The sequence below is a fragment of the Carcharodon carcharias genome, chromosome 4 (assembly GCF_017639515.1).
Source record: "Carcharodon carcharias isolate sCarCar2 chromosome 4, sCarCar2.pri, whole genome shotgun sequence".
Lineage (NCBI taxonomy): Eukaryota > Metazoa > Chordata > Chondrichthyes > Lamniformes > Lamnidae > Carcharodon > Carcharodon carcharias.
The window spans coordinates 51,626,947-51,649,533 of NC_054470.1; the positions used below are offsets into that span (position 1 = coordinate 51,626,947).

The following is a 22,587-nucleotide window of genomic DNA, read 5'->3' on the forward strand; positions in this document are numbered from 1 at the left end:
TGATCACTAAGCTCAAATAAAAGACGTTAGTGTCACTGAGAGGATACAGCTGAAATGGGATAATATCTAAATCATCAACTGAGCTCTTAAATCCTCTCCGTCAGCACATTAATGGGGTCAGCAGCATTTCTCAAACATATCTTTAACACTCTTCAGTAAACTCATTGCTGTTCACTCCACTTGCCACTGAAGGGTAAGTTTCTTAAAGGCAGAAATGTTTAAACTAAGACGCCAGAGTCTGTTTCCGAACTACAAATTAAGAGAGAGTTTAAATGCACCACAGCAACAAGGGAGTGATTTGGCAATTGTAAAAGAATTGTCCTTGAAACCATGGAGCTCCATGCAAGAACTCGGGTCTGATATCTATGAAATTAATTATACTGATGTGGAATCTGATGACGAGTTCATAGGGGTCTCCCAGAACTGCCCAAGTTCTCCCTCAAAAAATTATGAGCTGAATATTAATGTTGGAGGCAAATTGTTCCAGATCACTTACCTTGCTGCTGCCCGGTTTCCAAAGAGCAGAATTGGAAAATTAGCTACTTACACTGATTCCACAAGGAAATTGGATTTGTGCGATGACTACAGTGTAGTAAACAATGAATATTTCTTTGATCGCGATCCTGCAATCTTCCATCATATCTTCAACTTCTACAGAACAGGGGTTTTGTGGATCAAAACTGAGCTCTGTCCCAGAAACTTTCTTGAAGAGATCCACTATTGGGGTATACGGATCAAAAACAGTAATAGGTGCTGCAGAATTTCCTTTGAAGAGAGACAAGATGAGTTGAATGAGCAGCTCAAGATCCAACAAGAGCTCCTAGCTGAACTTGAAATGGAAGAAAATGAGGAGCATTTCAGAAACTTGATGTGTGGTTGCCAGAGAAGAATAATCTGGAACTTAATGGAAAAGCCTTTCTCTTCAGTCATAGCTAAGATGATGGCAGTGGCTTCCAGCATGTTTGTACTAACCTCTATTGTAGCCATGGTCTTGAACACAGTTGTAGAAATGCAGTACGTCAGTGCAGCTGGCCAGCTGAGTGGACATACCTACCTGGAGAATGTAGAAACCATTTGCATCATTTTCTTTACTGCAGAGTACCTGCTGCGAGTTGTGTCCACACCAGATATTGAGAAGTTTACACGCAGTGTTCTAAATGCAGTTGATCTTATTGCAATCCTCCCCTTTTATCTCCAGATCACCCTAGAATGTTTTGAGGATGAACACCATGGGAGGCATGGGCAGGATATCGAGACAGTGGGCAGAGTGGGAAAAGTTGGCCAAGTGCTGAGGATCATGAGACTGATGAGAATTTTCCGAATTTTAAAGCTTGCCCGACATTCCATTGGACTGAGGGCATTTGGTTTCACATTGAAGCAATGTTACCAGCAGGTTGGCTGCCTTTTCCTTTTTATAGCAATGGGCATATTTTCCTTTTCTGCTCTCGCCTTCTCAGTTGAACATGATGTCCCAGATACTAATTTTACCTCCATACCCCATGCCTGGTGGTGGGCTGCGGTGAGTACAACCTAAGAATTCCAGAAAAAATGGGATAGCATTACTTTGTTTAATAATTAACTATCCTCAGGGCTTAAAGTGGAGTATGAGGAATGTTATATTGCTGTACACAAAATATATTCCTGTGATGATGTTAAGGGCTGTCAACATAGGGGACAGGGTCATTAATTTTCATTATCAATCCTCCCTGGTTAGGTGGATGGGTCAAATGCAGAGATAAGCTGTTTACTGTGCTTCAAAATAATAACTGCGACCACAGAAGAGTATTATGCTAATATGGACTTCAGGCTGACTCAAATGTGATCTTTCCCATTTTGTCCCAAGCAAAATCTTTTGACTGGAACTTTAGTGTCAATTCATACAAAATTACGGAGTCTTGAAATTGTTATTTTAATATTGTATCCTTACAATAGTAGGGAGATAAGGCTGTCAACATCAGTCCATGACAGATGAGGACAAACAATGGGATGGGGGGATGAATCAGCAATGAAGGAAAAGTATGGAAGAAGATTTTATGAATGTACAAAAATGGTGGACAGGAGAAGACCAGTAGATTTACTTTTCTTTAGGCCTCCTGAAATTCAACCTAGTTCTGTCCTTGTGTTAATACATGACCCTTTGCCCTCCCTAGTCTATCTAATTGAAATAATCTGTCAAATTGAATTCAGCGTATTCCCTTCATTATTTTAAACAAAAACAGAATTACCTGGAAAAACTCAGCAGGTCTGGCAGCGTCGGCGGAGAAGAAAAGAGTTGACGATTTGAGTCCTCATGACCCTTCGACAGAATTTGAGTGAATCCAAGAAAGGGGTGAAATATAAGCTTATATTTCACCCCTTTCTTGGATTCACTCAAGTTCTGTCGAAGGGTCATGAGGACTCGAAACGTCACCTCTTTTCTTCTCCGCCGATGCGGCCAGACCTGCTGAGTTTTTCCAGGTAATTCTGTTTTTGATTTGGATTTCCAGCATCTGCTGTTTTTTTGTTTTTATTATTATTTTAAACACCTCTATCAGTTCACCCCAGATTCTATGAATCTTTAAAGTGAATAGACTCAGCTAATTAAGCCTATTTTATTAACTAAGCTTTTCTGAGTTTGGTATTGTTCTTGTCCCCTGAACCTTTTCCAATTCCTCTAAACATCAGATGAGAGGATCAAACCTGGACCCCGTAACCAAGTGAGGCCCAATCAAAGGCTTATACAAGGACAAAATTATGTGTTTGTTTTATATTAAATTGTCCTGGCAATGCAACTTAATGCTTTATTTGCTTTGGTTACTCCATCATGACATTGGTGATGAACTGCAAGAGAATTGAATACTGTACTACCAACATCTTCTTCAACAGACTTTCATTCTGCATCCCATATGATGTAAATATACTTGGGGCTGGATTTTCTGGCTGGTTAGGGGGGACCGGGCGTGGGCGGGCACGGACCCGGTTGCCGCCTGCAATGGGGTCTGCGCCGCCATTTTACACAGACAGGCCAATTAAGGCCCCCCCAGTGTGAATCGCGGCTTCCGAGGACAGTGGGAATGGGCGGCGGCGGGGGGACTGCAATGACCACTGGGTCCAATGGTGACCCGGCGGCCGGTTTAAAAAGCTGCTGCAGCCGTTCAAAGGCTGTGAATCATGGCCAGTGGAAGAGCTCCCCAGAGCGCTGCTGGTGAGCAGGCCAGGAAGGAGGGTAGGGCAGGGGGGCACAGTGCCCTTGTTTTTCTGATGATTGTCTTGCTGTCCTCCTCGAGGAGGTGGCAGCACGGCAGGAGGTCCTGGTACCACATGACTGGGAGGAGGTGGCGGAGGTGATGAGCTCCTGCAATGTGATGCAGTGCACCTTGGTCCAGTGTCGCAAGCGTTTCAACGACCTGTTGCACTCAGGAAGGGTGAGTACCATGTTGGCATTGGTCACTTAAACCTGCAGGTAGGCTTTCCCCCCCAGTGCCCCTCCCCAAGTCTGAGTGTAGTGACTGCATTGAATCATTGATGGCATGTGTCCTTCGCTGGGTGGGCCAGCAGATATTGTCCATGCCGAGGTCATCCTGAGAGGATGATGAAGAGATGGGTTCTACCCCCGCAGTATGTGGTATACTGAGACCCACATTACTGTTTTGAGGGCAACCTGGAGGAGCTGCACCTAGGCGCAGTGCTGGAACTCCAGGACATATCAAAGTCAGGGTGATGACATGCTGGGAGGGGAGCTTCGAGGTGTCATAGTGTCTGCTGTCCTCTGTGTTCCATGTGCTTGCGCCTCCTTGCTATAAAAGGTTAGACCGTGTGGTGTAGGCAGCATTTGGTCAAGGGGGTGAGGGAGGAGGCGGGGGGGGGGGGGGGGGGGGGGGGGGGGGGGGTGCTGGGGGGGGGTGTGCAGGCCTAGCATCTTTGTGTGAGTGTTCGGCAGCAACGGGGTGAGGAGACACTGGAGTCCTGATATGTCCCACTCTGGTTGGGGTCGGCCGTCCGCAAAGAGAATCAAGGTACAAGTAGCACAAATCAATGCTCTTCTCTCCTTCTCAGGAGAAGAATGCACATAATGCCGCCGAGCGGGTGAGGACTGGCAGAGGGCTGGCACAGTTAGCGATTCTCAGCCGCTTCCAGCAGGAAGCCCTAGATCTGGAGAGGCGCATGTGCCCAGGTCCACCAGAGTCGGTGAGGCTGGGGTGCCACGGGCAGGTATATTTGCCCAGCAGTGAGGTCACCATTGTTCTCCCAGCAGCCATGGCAGTGCTGAATGTTCAGTGATTGAAGTTTGCAACATGGCTTGCCCATTGCTTATGGAAGGATGAGCGCATCATGATACGGGGGAACAGGGATACACATTGACATTGTCTCCACATTAACTGATCCAATGTCCTTGTTCTTCCTTTCAGCATCAGTGAAGCAGGGCTGGGAGGAAGAGCAGCAGGGGCCCCCTCTCACACCTGAGGGCCCTGAAGTCTCATCAGCATCACATCATCTCTGCCAGGCAGGCACCAGCGCAGATACTAGCACCTCAGTGGGAATTAGAACATCGGCTAGTGTCCTGGGGCACAGCAGTGAGGGCACTTCACAGTCACTGGAGGAGCTGGGAGAGACAAAGAGTGCCCATGGTGCCAGCAGTCAGAGGACTGAAGGGGTCCAGGGACATGCTTAGTCAGTGGCTGATGATGTACCTCTGTATCGTCCGCGATGCAGCAAGCGCAGAAAATGCGGCCTGGTGTGCGGAAGCATCTGGTGGAGATACATGAGGTTATGCTTGGCTTGGTGTCCATGATCCAGGAGTCTACACGGACTATCGCCGAAGCAATGAGTCTCATGTCCAAGGGCCATGCATCCTCCATGGAGAGTGGTGACTCTTGTGGAGGGGCTCCTCCAGGAGACCCATCAGGGCTTCCTGGGAATGCTCTTTGACCAGCAAGCCCTCACATCAGTATTGACCTCAGCTGGTCAGTGCCAATGTGGGAGATGGTCTGGGCACCAAGTTTCCCAGCTCGATGCCCATCCATCCACGGTGAGCAGGGAGGCCCAAAGCAACCTCACGTCAGCGCAGCAGCTGCCTGTCATCTCTGCGGTCTCCTCTCAGGGCGCTCCAGTGAGGGCAGCAGCTCCTCTGCCCCTCTGCCAGTGATCGTTGCATCTGGTGAGGCTATGATGACTGGGGAGATGCCAGCTGTGGAACTGGCAGCTCCCTCCCAGGTGGGGCCAGCACTGGCTGCACGGGCCAGAGGACGGCCGCCAAGGTCATCGAGGCCAACAGGACAGCAGTCAGCAGGCTGTCTCAGATACCACTCCCAGCAAGGGGTCAGCACCAAGACGTAGCACCCGAAAATGTCAAAATAAGGCACCTTAGGCACACCACGGGTTTATCACTGGTGCTTTTGTGCTGGCCCGCAATGAGGTCTTTATGAGTTGGTGTGATTTTTAACACCTTTTTCATTTTGTTTCATTAAGTTTTTTTGGTTATAATATTAAATTCAGACATGTCACCATGGCTGAGGTTGCCTCTTTTGTTCTGCAGGTGGATGGTTTCCAATTATGTAATGAGTGCTTTGGGGGACATTCAGCTTTATTAACAAGGACCTTATTTACTGTTCCTATCCAGGCAGATTTAGCACTCAGGTCTCGAATTTGGAGCATACAGGCTAGCCTTTTCCTGGAGCTCCATCTGTGTTGAGCGAGCTGAAGAGTCATTAGATTAAAGCCTCCCGGGTGTCCCTGCCTCCCTGGAGTATGCCTGGGTCAGCGTCTACCTCCTCAGCATTTCCCTGTGTGTGCTCATCCTCCTTCTCACTGCTGGACTCATTGTGTGCAGCCGCAGCCACTGTGTCAGCGTATTCATCATCCACAGTGTCCCCCCCTTTCCAGCGCAAGATTGTGGAGAATGCAGCATGTAACCACTATCAGCGACACACAATCTAGGGGGTACTGGAGTGCACCCCCTGAATGGGCCAGGCATCGGAAGCACATTTTGAGAAGACCGATGGCTCTCTCCACCACAGTCCTTGTGGAGGCGTGGCTCCTATTGTACCGCTGCTCAGCCTCTGTTCTTGGATGGCGGATAGGTGTCATGAGCCACCTTCTGAGGGGATAGCCCTTGTCACCCAGCAGCCATCCAACCAGCCGGGCTGGAGCACTGAAGAGACCCGGCACCTGGGAGTATCTGAGGATATAGGCATCGTGGGAGCTGCCTGGGTACCTTGCACAGACTTGTAGAATCTGCATCCTGTGATCACACACTATCTGCATGTACATGGAGTGGAAGCCCTTCCTGTTGACGAAGGCACCGAGCTCACCTTCATGGCCACATGTGTGCAGTCCATTGCACCCTGTACGCAGGGGAAGCCGGCAATGGCCGAGAAACCTCTGGCTTGCTGTATCTGGCTTGCCTGGTCCCAACAGTAGTGGATGAAGGTCAATGCACGCCTGAACAGAGCATCTGTAACCTGCTTGACACAAGTGTGGACAGCTGATTGGGAGACAATGCAAAGCTCCTCCACCAACCCCTGAAAGGAGCCAGAGGCATAGAAGTTGAGGACAGCTGTGACCTTTAGAGTCACTGTGTCCACCCACACAGTTAGTGGAGATCTCAGGCCTAATCATCTGACAGATATAGTTGACTGTCTCCCTTGAGAGGTGGAGCTTCCTTCAGCACTGCACCTCAGACATATTGAGGTAGCTGCTTCGCCGCCTGTAAACCCTGGCAGCAGGATAGTGGAGTCTTCTGCAGCCCCTTCCACCTTGGTCTACCTCCTGGCCCTGCACCCCTTGTGCCTGTGCCTGACCTCCCAAAGGTGGCTCCCCTGGAGGCTGGATGTACAATCCTGGCCTCCTCCCTCTTCTAGCCCTCCCTTCCTCCTCAGAGAGTTCAACTCCCATTTCCAGACTAAGGGAAGGCTTCCTGAAACATGCAGGCCCAAAAAAGATTCCTCACTGCAGAGTGCTGACCTGAAGGTTGTGAGACCAGACCAAGCAGCTGGTTGAAGCGTTTTGAAGTATTGCAGATCACACAGGCAAGTATCAGTATATGTGAAAAATCAATATTTGACAGAGCACACTCGCAACCCCACTGAGCCCTCTTATCCTGCCCATGGAAGAGGTTTGTATAAATGTGTCCTACATGCCTACCCATTGCGCCCTTGTGCTGACCTGAAGATTGCACGGGCGCCGATAAATCACGGTCGATTGGCGTCTCAAGGACCTTAAGTGGCCGGTTAATTAATGGCGGGCGGGCATCGGAGAGCGTCAAACACCCGCCCAACTAAATATCACGTGTGCGGGGCCCGCCCCTGCACGCCAATGGGAAAATTCTGCCCTTGGTGTTGGTCCCTGTCCTTGTGCATAACGCTACATTTAAATACTATTTTCCAAACACAAGCCCACTCATCATATCAAGACCTGCCTGCTGTAGTTTATCCGCATCCACAGGCCTAACACTTGCACAGATCTTTGTGACTATTCCCCCAACACCTCCAAATGAATAATTAATGAAGATATAGTAAAAAGCAATAGCCCTAACACCTTCTGGAACACTTATCGTTACTGATTTCCAAACCATTAAGAACAATAATAATAATGCTAATAATGAGAATGCAGTCTATTTCTTAATCCAATGCAACAAATTATCACCAATTCTACAAGATTCTCTCTTGTAATCTATTGTGTGTACCTTATCAAATGCTTCCTGAAAATCCAGGCAGGCCATATCTACAGGGCTATTCTCAACCACCAGCCTCGTTACTTGGTTAAAAAATTCAATCAAATTAATAAGGCATGGCCTTTCTTTTCTAAAAGTTATTTTAATGTCATTGGTAATTTCCAGCCAGGTGACTATGAAGAACATCTTTTCAGATCCCTACTGGTATCTTGCTTATGATTGAAGTGAAAGTAATGGCTTATAGTTCCCAGGTTCTTTCTCACCCTTTTTGAAAATCCAAACTGCATCAGCATTGTTCCAGTGCAAGGGAGCAAACTGTTAAAGATTTGGCTGAGGGGTTTGTGAAGCACAGACCCATCTCATTAAACACTCCCAGGTCAATGTCATCTGCACCAGCAGCCACTTAATTCCAGGAAATTGTTAGCAGGAGATAATTCTATTCAAACACATAGTCTCAGCTAATTTAATTTGTACAAATTTCATGTCAATAGCGCAATGCATTGCTGGTAATTGAGCATCATTCACAGGACAGGAGGCAGATGCAAATTAATCATTTAAATCTTCAGCCATAATCTGGAGATCCACTTGAATCTGTTCTGAGGAATATTTCAATGCTCCCATTGAGCTTTTAATGGCCCTCTGACTCCAGACATAAAAACAAACATGTTTTTGTTTTCTGAGTTAAGCTGAAGACAAATAACAATTAAACCTCTGTGACCTTTGGTGTGGCAACACCGATATCAAGGGAATTGTGCCTAAAAGAAAGCACATATGAGCAGAAACTCCAGTCTAAGTTCTTCTTGGTTTATATGCTGTTTTCTTTTATTTTAGCTATGTTTACTTATAGTTTTAAATTCCCACCTCTTGTTCCACACATGATTCCTTGGCATCAATTATAGTTTCATTTTCTGTCTCGTCCTTTATTTTAGAGTGATCATGATTTTACTGTTAATAAGTCTTTTTTTACCTTCACTATGGCTGGAATTTTCCACTCCCATTGGCAGCAGGCATCATGGTAGATGTGAGCGGACAATACAGTGAGAAGGCCAAAAACCTGTTTTATGCCGTCATGAAACCAATTTGCGATCGTTCACTCCGCCCGTCAATGGCAGGCTGTGTTTCCCGCTGTCCAACATCAGGAACTTAGGGAAGAATTTTCCTGTCGGCGAGCAGGGGCAGGGCCCACTCGCTGATGCGTAAAATGATGCATGGTGACATCGGGTGTGCGTCCTGAGGTCACTGCGCATCATTTAGATTTTCAGTTCGGCAGGCAACAGCCGCGTCAGCTGTGCACCCACCAAACTGTCAAAGGCCTATTAAGGCCATTAAGAAAGCCATTAAAGCTGTTAAGAATGCTGCCCATCCAACCTTAAGGTTGGCGTAGTAAGACAGAGGTCCAGTCACTGCACTTATTTCACCCAGTAACCACTTTGGTCCTTCTCCAAAGTTCTTCATATAAAGCGTCTCACCCACGTTAAACTTCCTGTTATGGCTATGCCAGTCATGTCTAGTTTTCTGACTTCCCTGACTCCCCCCTAAATTCGGCATTATTAAGCTCAATCTTGTCCTGAGGCGGCATTGCATCAATAATTCTGCAGGAGTGACACCTGTTGTTGTGTGAGAGGTGATCCAAAATGGAAAGGAAAATGTGCTAGCTTGGTTGCTATGGAATCTCCAGTTAAAATTTTCATGCCTGACTTGAACATTTGAACCACTCTTCCTGCCAGTCCATTTGAGGAAGGGTGGTACAGTGAAGCTTTTACAAGAATGATACCGTTGAGGCTGATAAACCGTTGAAACTCAGCACTCGTAAATGCTGTGCAGTTATCAGATACAACTACTTCTGGTGGTCCATAAGCGGCAACACTTTGACGTAGCTTCTCAATTGTAGTAGAAGACGTTGGTGACTTCATCTCATATATGTTCATCCATTTTGAATGGGCATCAAAAATGAGCAGAAACATTGTTCCCATGAAAGGTCCCACATAGCCAATGTTTAACCACACCAATGGCCTTCCAGGCCACACCCAAGGGTTTAACGAAGCTGTTGAAGGTAACATTTGCAATTGCTGACACTGCACACAATTCTTCACTAAGCTCTCTATTTTTCCATCTATCCCAGGCCACCATAGATAGCTGCAAGCTATGGTCTTCATTTGGGAAATTCCTGGATGTGCGCTATGTAGTTCAATTAACAACGGCTTTCTTTCTTTTGGAGGAACAATCACTCATGTTCCCCACAATAAGATACCCTCCTGGCTGGCTCTTTCATATCTTCTGTTCAAGTACAGTTTCGTTTCATCAGATACATGCTCTTGTGACCAACCATGAAGAACTTTTTCTTGTACTTTTGGCTAAGACTGGGTCTTGACTTGTCCAGTCTCTGATCTGTCTAGCACATATCGCTGATGAATCTAAGAAATTTAACAATAACAGTAGTTCTTGTGGAACTGGGACATCCTCATCTTTTTCTTGTAAGGGCCATCAACTCAGCGCATCAGCGTTTACAATTTGATTTCCAGGCCTGTGGATGAAAGTACACTCATACACTGCCAGGATCAATGCCCATCATTGTATTCTTGCTGAGGTTATGGGTAGTATAGCCTCGTCCTCGCTGAACAATCCTAGCAATGCCTTGTGGTCTGAACCGATTGTAAAATGATGGCCTTGTACATACTAGTGAAATTTCTTGACACCAAAGATGATTGACAGGCCTTCTTTTTCTATCTGCAAGTATCCCTTTTCCACTGTGGTGAGCATTCTTGTTACATGTCCTATTGGCCATTCCGTGCCATCATCCCTTTGATGGGAGAGCACTACTCCCACTCCATAGGGAGATGCATCACATGTCAACACCAATTCTTTCCTCTGGTCATAATGTACTAATAGGTTGGACAAGTGCAATAATTGCTTCACCTTTATGAAAGCTTCTTTCTGTGGTGTCTGCCAAGACCAACATTAATTCTTCTTGAGTAAATAATGCAAGGGTGCCAGTTCTGTAGACAAATTGGGTAAGAACTGCCCATAATAATTGATCATTCCTAAGAACAATTTGAGTTCTGTGTTCTTTGGCGTGGGTGCCTCTCTTATGGATTTCACTTTCTCCTCAGTTGGATGGAGGCCCTGCGAATGTACCCAATGACCCAAAAACCTCCCTCGCTTGGAATGAGCAATTTTCTTATTTTAAATGCACTCTAGCCTGCAAGAAACATTTTAAAAGTTGTTCTATGTTTGCCAAATGCTCCTTTTCAGTGAGTCCTGTCACCAGAACATCATCTAAATAAACTACAACGTGGGGCAGCCCATGCAGTAAATTTTCCGTTGTTCTCTGGAAGATGGTGCAAGCTGAGGAGACACCGAAAGGCAAACGGGTGTATTGGTACAACCCTTTGTGTGTATTAATTATGACAAATTCCTGGGAGGCCTTCTTTAACTCAAATTGTTGATGAGCATGACTGCCAGCTTGGCATACAGGTCTTCAATTTTTGGTATGGGGTGTCTGTTCAGCTTAGCCACTTTATTAACTGTCAATTTGTAGTCTCCAGAAATTCAAACACTTTGTTCGGGTTTAAGGACAGGGACTATTGGTGCCCATTCTGAGAATTGCACAGGTTGTATAATACCCATTTTCTCTAATCTGTCCAGTTTGGTGTCGGCCTTTTCCCGCGGTGCATAAGGTATAGGTCTTGCCGTCATGAATCGGGGGGTTGCCTCTGGATCCACATGAATTTTTGCTTGCAGCCCCTGGCTCTTCCTAAATTCATCCTTGAAGACTGAGACATATTTTTGTAGTAGCTCTGGTAACCCACTTGCTCTCAGCTTGAAAATTTCAGCTTATTCTAATTTCTTGTGTGCAGCATTGGCACTGACTGCCTCTGCCACCGCCTCCCAAGTTGGAGTGGTGAGACTGATGGGTCTCCTGCAGCCAGAGCTGAGTAGAGGACATCCCGGTGGGCCTCCACAGCATTCAAAAGACATCATCAATGAATCGGGGTGGGGGGCTGCAGTCTTCCTTGCATTTGGGGCTATTGTCTTCACCGGAGCAGTCCTGGGCTGCAAGCATTGATAACTGTGCACATGGCTGCAGTTTAAATATGGTGCCCGGAGTGAGGAAGCAGTGAGGTAACTGCGTGGTGGGCAAATTGGAGGCCGGCCACCAGCAATCCAGCATGTTTCCTGTGAATGCATAATTTATAATACAGGAAAGGGACAGACAGTCACTCCCTCCACCACCGACACACAGTGGTAGCAGTGAGTACCATCTACAAGATGCACTGCAGAAAATCACCAAAGCTCCTTAGGCAGCACCTTCCAAACTCACAGCTGCTAGAAGGACAAGGGCAGCTGATAGATGGGAACACCATCATCTGCAAGTTTCCCTCCAAGCCACTCACCATCCTGACCTGGAAACATATTGCTGTTCCATCACTGTTGTTGGGTCAAAATCCTGGAACTCCCTCCCTAACAGCACTGTGGGTATACTACACCACAGGGGCTGCAACGGTTCAAGAAGGCAGCTCACGACCACCTTCTCAAGAGCAATTAGAGTTGGGCAATAAATGCTGACTTAGTCACTGACACCCACATCCCATAAATGAATTTAAAAAATATGGTGCAAAAATCCACCATTGCGGTGGGCCGGTAAAACATTTTTTTTCATGCCCACTACCACACTTAGTGCAAATCTGGGGCAATTCCGCCCTGTGTCTTTTTTGTACATTGTTTTTCCTGTAACAGTATAAAACACTTCTATCCAGTGTGGTCTTCACTTTTACTTTTCAGGGCTAGTGCAAGCCAAACTCTATGGTTCCCCTTTATTTATTTGCTTCTGAATTTCGCATTTGACTTTCATTCTTTCTACTTAATTCTATTGGCATTAACTACTTCACCTGTAATTTTTAGGCCTTTTGTCTACTCATACAAACAGATGCAGGTTGTAGCTGTTGTTTGGGTCAGATCATAAAATGAGTGCCCCAAAGTTCCATAAAATCATAGAAATCATGGAAATTTATGGCATAGAAGGAGGTGATTCAGCCCATTGTGTCTGTGCTACCAAAAATGAGCTATCTTGCCAAATCCCACTTTCCAGTTCTTGGTGCATAGCCTTGTTGGTTATAGCACTTCAGGTGCATATTCAAGTTTTTAAAAAATGCAATCAGGGTTTCTGTGTCTGCCATACATTCTGACAGTGCATTCCAGACTCCCACTGTCCTCTCGGTGAAAAATTACCCTTTGCTTGCTGACACTGACTCAACCACCAGCATAAAATTATGCAGGTCAATATCAGCTTCCCTTGCAGTTTGCATGCCTCTATACTCAAGCCATCTACCATCCTACCATTTGTTGGAGGAAGTGCAAGAATCAAGGGTCTGGCTGCTAGGAGACCTTGGCTACCCATTATTACCATAGCTGGCATGCTATGAACCTCTAGTACATTGAGGTTCAAGTGCTTGGATTGCTCCAAAGCTGTCCTTCAGTATAATTCATTGAAGGGTTCCAGGATCATCCTATAATGCTGTAATCTGCGTGACATTTTAATAGGAGAATCCAGCTAAATGGTCAGGTAATTATAATGGACGTTGACCCCATTTCAAATCCCCGGGATAAGGTAATAGGAAAAATGGTGGAGGTGATGGGTGGGGGTGGGGGGTGGTGGTGGTGGGGGGGGGGGGGGGGCACAGAAGCAATGGCTGGAAAAAGGCAACATTGGCAAAAGCTCCAATAAGGTCCTGAAAATCAGAGAAACATCCCATCATACCAAAGAACTTGAGGACCTTATTGGGTCCAACATTAAATTTTACAAAAAGCATTTTTGTTCCTGCAGGAAATGTGTTGGTTGCCTACTTAAGGCAACAACCCCGTAACTCTAGTAGGACAGGAGCCATAGAATCCATTGCACCAGTTCTCAGCCATTGTGGGATATTCCAGACAGCCTAGTGAGGGGTAGAATTTCTGTCCATCCCTTCCAAGGTAAATAAATTCAAGGGGTCATCCCATGGTGGAGACTCCTTATGCTGGGAGTTTCCACTTCACCAACTCTGTCAGGACCCGGTTTTGGACTGGAATCCAATACATCAAGTGATATTAGGTGCACTGGTCTTTACTGGGAAGGGTCCTGTCCTGGGAAGTAGACTGGACCTTCAAGAAACGGCCAAAGGTTGTTTTTAATGAAACGGAGGGCAAATGGAAATCTTAATGAAATCTGGCAAAGGACAGGGCAGGGGAAGAAGTAAGGGGGTTGGGTCGGTGGGGGGGGGGGGTTATATATAATTTGAATGAATCCTAACCCATCAAAAAGCAGGCACTTGGGCACCAGAGAGTGGCCCACCAGTCTACTTGCAAAATAGATGCCCTGCCCGGAATCCACAAACTCCAGCAGAGAGGGTGATGCCAGATATTGTCCTGGCTAATATGAGGTAAGACTTAATTTAAAATCTGTTTATACACTAATTTACCTAATTTAGGCAAAATTTAATTTAACAATGAAATTATAAAGTCACAAATAATTTTTCTTTTGTTTTTGATAATGTAATTATCGTTAGCATCTACACCCAAATTTAATTTGGCTGACACATCTTTTTAGTACAGATTAGTTTTTTCCCTTTTCCTTGTCCATTATATTTATGAGTGCAGGTAAAGCTCTGACAGCTACTATTGGTTTGCTCCTTCTTTGTCATTCCTATAATTCCCTTCCCATTAGTATATCAAGTGATAAGATTCACCTATTATGCTCCTCACATGCACTCTCTCTTCTTTCATGTGGCCTCATATATGAGTATCACATGCAAGGCTATAAGCAGCTCAAAACCTACTGTATTTTTGTAATTAAGTTTAGATTTTGCATTTCTGAAAAGCACAGTTGAGAAATTCATAAAGTGAGTTGTAAACCCTGATTTAATACCTCAGAGCAAGATTTGAATTCATACTTGCATACTTTCTACTCTACTTTTATAGGAACACTGGACTTAGGAGCAGGAGGAGGCCATTTGGCTCTGTGAGTCTGCTCTGCCATTCGATAAGATCATGGCTGATCTGATTGTGTTCTCAATTCCACTTTCCTGCCTATCCCCAGTAACCCTTGAATCTCTAGTCTATCAACAATCTAACTCAGCCCTGAACAAAGTCAATGACCTAGCCTCCATTGCTTCCTGGGGAAGAGAATTACACCAACTAACTACCCTCTGAGAGAAAAGAAATTCTCTTCATATCTGTCATAAAAGGGAGACCTCTTATTTGTAAACTGTGCCCTCTAGTTCTGGCCTCTTCACAACAGGAAACATCTTCCTGGTATCCATCCTGTCAAGTCCCCTCAGGAGCTTATATGTTTCGATAAGATCGCCTCTCATTCTTCTAAACACCAAAGGGTAAAGGTCCAACCTGTTCAACCTTTCTTCATTAGGTATGTCCTTCACCCCAGGAATGAGTTGAGTGAAACTTCTCTGAATCTCTTCTAACACAATTATATCCTTTTTCAAATAAGGAGATCAAAAGTGTACACAGTACTCCAGATGTGATCTCACCAATGCCTTATACAGCTGCAGTAAAACATCCCTATTTTTATATTCCATTCCCCTTGCAATAAACACCAACATTCCTAATCACTTCCTGCACCTGCATACAAACTTTTTGTGGTTCATGTACCAGGACACCCAGATCCCTCAGTACCATTGAGTTCTACAGTCTCTTTCCATTTAAATAGTATATTGCTTTTCTATTCTTCCTGGCAAAGTGGACAAGTTCACGTTTTCCCACATTATACATAATCTGCCAAATTTTTGCCCATTCACATATCTATATTCCTTTGTAGACTCTTGCCCTCCTCTTGACAACTTACTTTCCTACCTATCTTGGTATCATCGACAATTGTAGCTACCATACATTCAGTCTCTTCATCCAAGTCACTGATATAGATTGTAAATAGTTGAGTCCCCAGCACTGATCCCTGTGGCACTCCACAAGTTGTGTTGGCCACCTTGGCTGATTGTGCTAATTGGACAAATTGTGGGGAAAAAAAACAATTATGTAATAGCTTCACTTTATCTGTACAATTTTTTTTATCATTGTGAAAGGAAAGAGATGATTTGGTTCGTTGTCATGGTAACTATATGACCTGTGGAAAAAAATGACCTTTGAAAAATTAAAAGCATACTTTTATCTGAAATGTGAAAGCAACAGATGAAAGTAAAATTAGTCTGAAATCTTGTTACTCATGTGAAGTGGAAGTTGCAGGTCAATATTCTAACATAGATGCTCAAATTACAGTGAACAGGATGTACTTTGTAAATAAAACTGCATCATTTGTATACAATTGTATGTCTTGTAGCTTGTGGCAAAAGTCACAACAGTAAACAAAACATTCGTGCTTCTTTCCTTCATGCCAGAAGTTCTCCTGATCTGATTATGTACTAACCTTTATGCCATTAATGATAGATAAGCAATTTGCTGTTATATGAACATCCCAATGTGTTGTACTTTGGAATTGGAGGTGAAGAGCTGATGTGCAGCTGACAATTTTAATTTGCTCTAACTTTCCCCTATTGGGCACAAAAATGCTAGAATATTCATTATAATCACCTGGCATTGTTTTCCTTTACTAATGGGATCCAACTTGATTCTCTTTCTGCTTCTTAATTTCTGCAACCATTAATATTTTTCTTCCATTAGCAAACTTTTATCTCACCACACCTTCCCCACTCCACTTAAAACTGGTCTTCCATTTCCAGCATTTTGAGTTCTAACCCTAATCTCCCATTTCCATCCTTCTCCATTAATAGATTCTACTTTCTCCGATCTCCCTTTCTCAGTTCTGCCTATCTCTATTCAATTCTCTTCCCTCCTCAGCTTAGTCTTATCTTTTGGTCTGATGCCTACCTTTTCTGAGCACATAGTTTAATAGTCCCATGCATTTAATAATTACCAATTCGTGTACGAGTTAGATCCTGTTAAAGAAAATGTTTTGTCAAGTTAGCTACTAAATAATGGTTTTATTTTATTACAGGTTAGCATTTCCACAGTAGGCTATGGAGACGTCTGCCCAGAAACAGTACTCGGAAGGTTTTTTGCTTTTGGCTGCATTTCTTTTGGTATCATTTTAAATGGCATGCCAATCTCCATCCTTTATAATAAATTCTCAGATTACTATTCACAGCTCAAAAGCTATCAATATACAACAACTTCAAAGCAGCGAGGCAAGATCAATTTTTCAGGAAGAGCACGGAGGAAGATGCTGGAATGCTGCGGAGGGGTCCCACACCATCATTTGCCAAGAGAGCAATAAAATTTTCTCAGAAAATGATGAGTATAACACATGCTTTCTTATTTTCTTTCCTGAAATACAATAGTGGTTTGAAGAAACAGCCCATCGTTAAAATCCAGAGAACAAATTGGCAAGTCCCCTGGAAAATGGATAAATACAACTAGAAATATTCTGAATGTTGTTTTCATGATTAAATCACACAGCATGAAATGTATATTGTATATGTTTTTAAGTATTATACTCTTATTCAGGATTACTTGGCATAGAGTTGATTTAATTCAACCAAAAAGTAAATGGTCTGGATAAAATACATGTTAAATAGCACAATACAGGTAAAAAGTAAAGATTTTTTAGCAAACAAGATGTCGCAGAAGAGACTTGTGACCAAATTCAGAGTTTGTGCAGTCAGAGCCAGGTTGCCCAATGGATTGAACAATGTCAGCATGAAAGGATAAGGGTTGAGTGATGTTTTTCAGACTGCTGGAAGTGCAAATTGGGATTCCACAGGAATCCTTGTTGAGAACATTGTTATTCACCATATACATAAATTATGTGGACTTAGAAATTAGGAGGTGCGGTGTCAGAAATTGCAGATTACATCAAATTAGGGGTTAAAATTAAAAACGTGGAAGTCAGCACTAATATATAAGACAAACAGGTTTGCCAAGTGACAGATAGGCAGCAAATTGACTTAGATATATTGTAGAGTGTGAGATAGTTCCTTTCAGTAGGAACAAAGAGCTAAACTATTCTTTGGAAGATGTAAAAACCAAATGGGATGGAGGAGCAAAGAGATCTGGGAATATAGATACATAAATCACTAAAAATGGCATTACCAGTTGATAAGAATTTATTGAATACAAACAAAGTATTGGGCTTCATTTCTAGAGGAATAGAAATACAAAAGCAGCTAGCTAATGTTAAGTTTATACTGAATCTTAGTTAGACAACATTTGGCTTAATATTCATAGTTTTGGTCTCCATACTGCAAAAAAGGATATTGTAGCACTGGAGATAATGCAGAAAAGATTTGCTAGGTTGTTAGGAGCAGTTGAGAGAATGCAACTACCAATAAACTGCCATTCAGAATACCGAGGCTCTTTGGAAAAGAAGACTGGTAGAAGGCCTGATAGAGGTCTTTAAAATTAAGGAAGGTTCCATATGGTGAATATGGAAAAACTGTGGGTTAGTAAAGAAGTGGGCATAAACATACAATAGCCACCAAGAGCTCAAATAAGAAGTTTAGGAGGCATTTCTTTACACAGAATGGTGAAAATTTGGACCTCAACAGCCACATGGGTGGTTGAAACAGATAGCATTGATGCATTTAATGGAAAGCTTGCTGTATATGTGAGGGAAAATGTAATAGAGGGATATGGGGCCAGGATAGCAAGAGGTTAGAGTGGGAGGAGGTTTGTATGGAATATGAATGTTAGGGACTGAATGGTTTGTTTCTGTGCTGTACGTGATTCCAAGCTAATTCTATGTAAAATTTACCAAAGAAATGCATTCAATATGGACAACAGAATAAATGTCTGACACTTATTCAAACCATTGTTTCTATAATACAAATTCAATGTTATTGCAGAATTCCAGTAGATAAGCAAGGAATGGGGCCACTAATTTTGAATTAGGATTCAGGTATGTTTCCCATGACACACAGAAGTGCCAGGGTCACATTCCCTGAAAGCAGCCAGTGAAAGAATGCTAACTACCCATTGTGTTCAAGGCACTTTCCCAGGATCAGGAGAGGACACATGGCAAAGGGAGGTGTGAAGACACTGGCGGGTGACAAATGGCAAGGCTGCCCATACATACTTTTTAAACTGGAATGCCAGACCTCTTCAGCACACATTTAAAAGTAGAACTTAAGAATCTAATGAGATAAGTACACAGGTTATGCAGAGGCTTCCAGCCACTTTGCACTCGCCACCTGCATTGATATATGCTGAGTTTCTTGGACACGCTGCTGGTCTCAGGCCTCCATTCATGACATTCTAGACAGCATGTGCACAATGTACTTCAGTTTCACACGCCCCAATGTTTATTTTACAAGAGATATATTTTACAAATATCATTTTGTCTTTAGGTTGATGTCTCAAATGTTAACTAATTCTAGTGTAATGCCTGAGAGAAAATTGGAGAGAAAAAGGTGATTTAGTACTTTAATAGATTTCTGGGCTCTCAGCCATGTATACATAACGAGGCTTGGCTGAGAGGCCAGAAATTCTCAGCCCCAGAGAAAACGTTGCTTGACAGTTCTGGCTCTCTGATCAATGGTGTCAATTTCACAATGTTTATTTACAAAAAACAAAGAGGTTTCATGTTCTTTCACTTTCTGCTATTGATACTTTAAATAGTCTGTATGGTTGATGCTTTTAAAGGGCTCTAGTAAAAGGGGGGGTTTTATTCAGGGAGTGGAAAATTATTGATGAATGCAATTTTTAGAAGTTTTTTTTACACATCCTACTGTCACTATGGAGTCCATTGCTTCTATACAATATACAGTGGGGTGAATGGGCATGGAAGTGCCATACATTAGTATGGGGGGCATTAAAGGCCATAGAGGATGTTTGGTGGCCATAGCTTGGTTTGGGTGAATGATGGACCATAGTGGGTGTTTGGGAGGGCTTAGCTTGGCATGGGGGGGCATGAAGGGCCAGGGAGAATGTTTGGGGGTGTATAGCTTGACATGGATGGCCATAGGGGTGAATGAGGGGTGGGGGGGCATGAAGTGGTGTGAGGGCTGGAATGCCTTTCTATTCTTATTTTAACTGGGATGAAGTCCTGCAGCACTGAGGTGGGCCTTTCAAACAGCTCAGCTCTGCATCCGACAGCTCCTGTGGTTGCCTCTGAACTTTCTCCTGGGTTGGCTGGCCCAGCTGTAGCCTACACCCACCCCTCCACAATGAAAATACGGGCCTTTGGGCACTTTCTCCTGAGACAGGTGGGTTGAGCTGAGCATTTTCCTGACTCCCGCTGCCCGTATTGAGGATGAAAATCCAGTCTATAGAGTCTAGGAGACCATTGGTTCTGTATTCTGAGAAGGCTTCAAACAATGGCAGGTGTAAATTCCACAAATAACATTCATCTTGGTATAAAAACAAAAAAACTGCAGATGCTGGAAATCCAAAACAAAAACAGAATTACCTGGAAAAACTCAGCAGGTCTGGCAGCATCGGCGGAGAAGAAAAGAGTTGACGTTTCAAGTCCTCATGACCCTTCGACAGAACTTGAGTTTGTGTCCAAGAAAGAGTTGAAATATAAGCTGGTTTAAGGTGTGTGGGGGGGCGGAGAGAGAGAGAGAGAGAGAGAGAAGTGGAGGGGGGGTGTGGTTGTAGGGACAAACAAGCAGTGATAGAAGCAGATCATCAAAAGATGTCAACAACAATAGAACAAAAGAACACATAGGTGTTAAAGTTGGTGATATTATCTAAACGAATGTGCTAATTAAGAATGGATGGTAGGGCACTCAAGGTATAGCTCTAGTGGGGGTGGGGAGAGCATAAAAGATTTTAAAATATTAAAAATAATGGAAATAGGTGGGAAAAGAAAAATCTATATAATTTATTGGGGAAAAAAAAGGAAGGGGAAACAGAAAGTGGGTGGGGATGGGGGAGGGGGGGTCGTGAGCTCCCTCCGCCATCCCCACCCCTTTCTGTTTCCCCCTTCCTTTTTTTTCCAATAAATTATATAGATTTTTCTTTTCCCACCTATTTCCATTATTTTTAATATTTTAAAATCTTTTATGCTCTCCCCACCCCCACTAGAGCTATACCTTGAGTGCCCTACCATCCATTCTTAATTAGCACATTCGTTTAGATAATATCACCAACTTTAACACCTATGTGTTCTTTTGTTCTATTGTTGTTGACATCTTTTGATGATCTGCTTCTATCACTGCTTGTTTGTCCCTACAACCACACACCCCCCTCCACTTCTCTCTCTCTCTCTCTCTCTCTCTCTTTCTGCCCCCCCCACCCCACCCCCCCCCCCGCCCCCCCCCACCCCCGCCCACACACCTTAAACCAGCTTATATTTCAACTCTTTCTTGGACTCGAACTCAAGTTCTGTCGAAGGGTCATGAGGACTCGAAACGTCAACTCTTTTCTTCTCCGCCGATGCTGCCGGACCTGCTGAGTTTTTCCAGGTAATTCTGTTCTTGTTTTTCATCTTGGTATGCCCATTCCAGGGGGAGGCCCCTACTCGTGGTTATTTAATTCCAAACTTTCCAAAAGCTTGATAGTCTGTGTTGAATAAGCAGAAGTCACCTGAACTCTTGACAGCCACCTTAACAATTTATCAGTGTCCATTTTAAATAAATAAAAGGCAGTTCCAGAAGCTTCTTTGTGGGCAGCGTCCATGTTTAAAGTTATGAATATGATAGGCATTTACTGGGCATGACAATATATTTAAATAGCAGCTGTTATTTAAAGATGCACGCTCCCCTTATCAGCAAGCTTCCAGTCTCAAGCCATTCTGGGCCAGCAGTTCACTGAGCATAAATAACCAAGTCCAATCTTAGAAAGTCCCATCAACGCCCATCAGGCAAGTGATCCATCCAGTCAGTGATGTGATCGCTTGTTGCTTCAGATCCAATACCAGGAAGTTACCCCTTATAGTCCTAATGCATTTGCCATTCATATCACTTGGTAGGTGAGCAGGGACAGGTGTGGTGGGGGGGGTTGGGGGGGGGAGCTGATCAGCCATAAACTTCATATAAGCGCTCGAGCAAGGGAGAGCATATATAAAAATGATCAGCTTTCATTACATTTTACAGTAGTCCTTTGGGAGCAGAAGTACATAAACATTTGGTACAGTTTGAAAAAGATAGAAATTAGAATTCAGAATGTGAAAAAATTAATTAGATACTTAATACTTGAAACACATGACAAATAAATCCTATATCTGAACTATTGTAAGCAGGACAGATTTAATGTTTATTTAATGTTTATCTGTAAACTGTTTAAGTTCACATATTCTAACACAGTTATTTATGTATTCTATTCTTGACAAATACTAGATTGTTAATTACTCATCAGCTTAGTACCTCAATAGTTATAACATATCCTCCTCAAGAAAAGAATATTGACAAGGAAGATTGTTGAAATTGCTCAAAAGTAAGATTGAGATAAGAAAAATACACAGCCATGCAAAATTAACTGAACATTGATCATGTGAAGACCATGCTCAAAGCTTTGCATTTTTAACTTCTTGAATGCACGGAAAAACAATTTTCTAATGTGCTTATAATCTACCAAGTTTCATCTTTCCCCTCCTCTCCAGAAGGCACCAACTCCTTAATGATGTACAGTTTAATGGGAACTTTCTGATATTGGCTTGATGGCCATTATTCATGTGTTATCCTCATAGAGTGTTGACAAACCATTCAATCATGGTGGGAATCACTACTAAGGGTGATACCACAAACACACATGCTGGAGCTCACCAGGGCCTGGAGGCCAATTGCCATCTCCTAAAGCCACCAGGTAAGATCAACTAAGCTGCCAGAGACTGGGGCTTTGCTGGTCTGCATGGTTCAGGTACTCACTGCTTTAACCAGCTGAGCTTTGATCCATAGATAGTTAAACAAAAATGAACACCCACCCTGCCCTCATCACAACAGTCCACCAGAAATCATAATAGGCTGGTCACTGTGACTCTTTCTCGAATCAACTGA

The 22,587-nt window shown here is 43.7% G+C and overlaps 1 protein-coding gene across 1 annotated transcript; it reads left to right on the forward strand.

The window, feature by feature from the left end:
* Positions 1-214: 214 nt before the first annotated feature.
* On the forward strand, positions 215-16,928 carry kcnv2a (potassium channel, subfamily V, member 2a). Its single transcript, XM_041185291.1, has 2 exons — positions 215-1,519; positions 16,650-16,928. Exons 1-2 carry the CDS (start codon positions 215-217, stop codon positions 16,926-16,928), a joined length of 1,584 nt encoding a protein of 527 aa, XP_041041225.1.
* Positions 16,929-22,587: the final 5,659 nt, after the last annotated feature.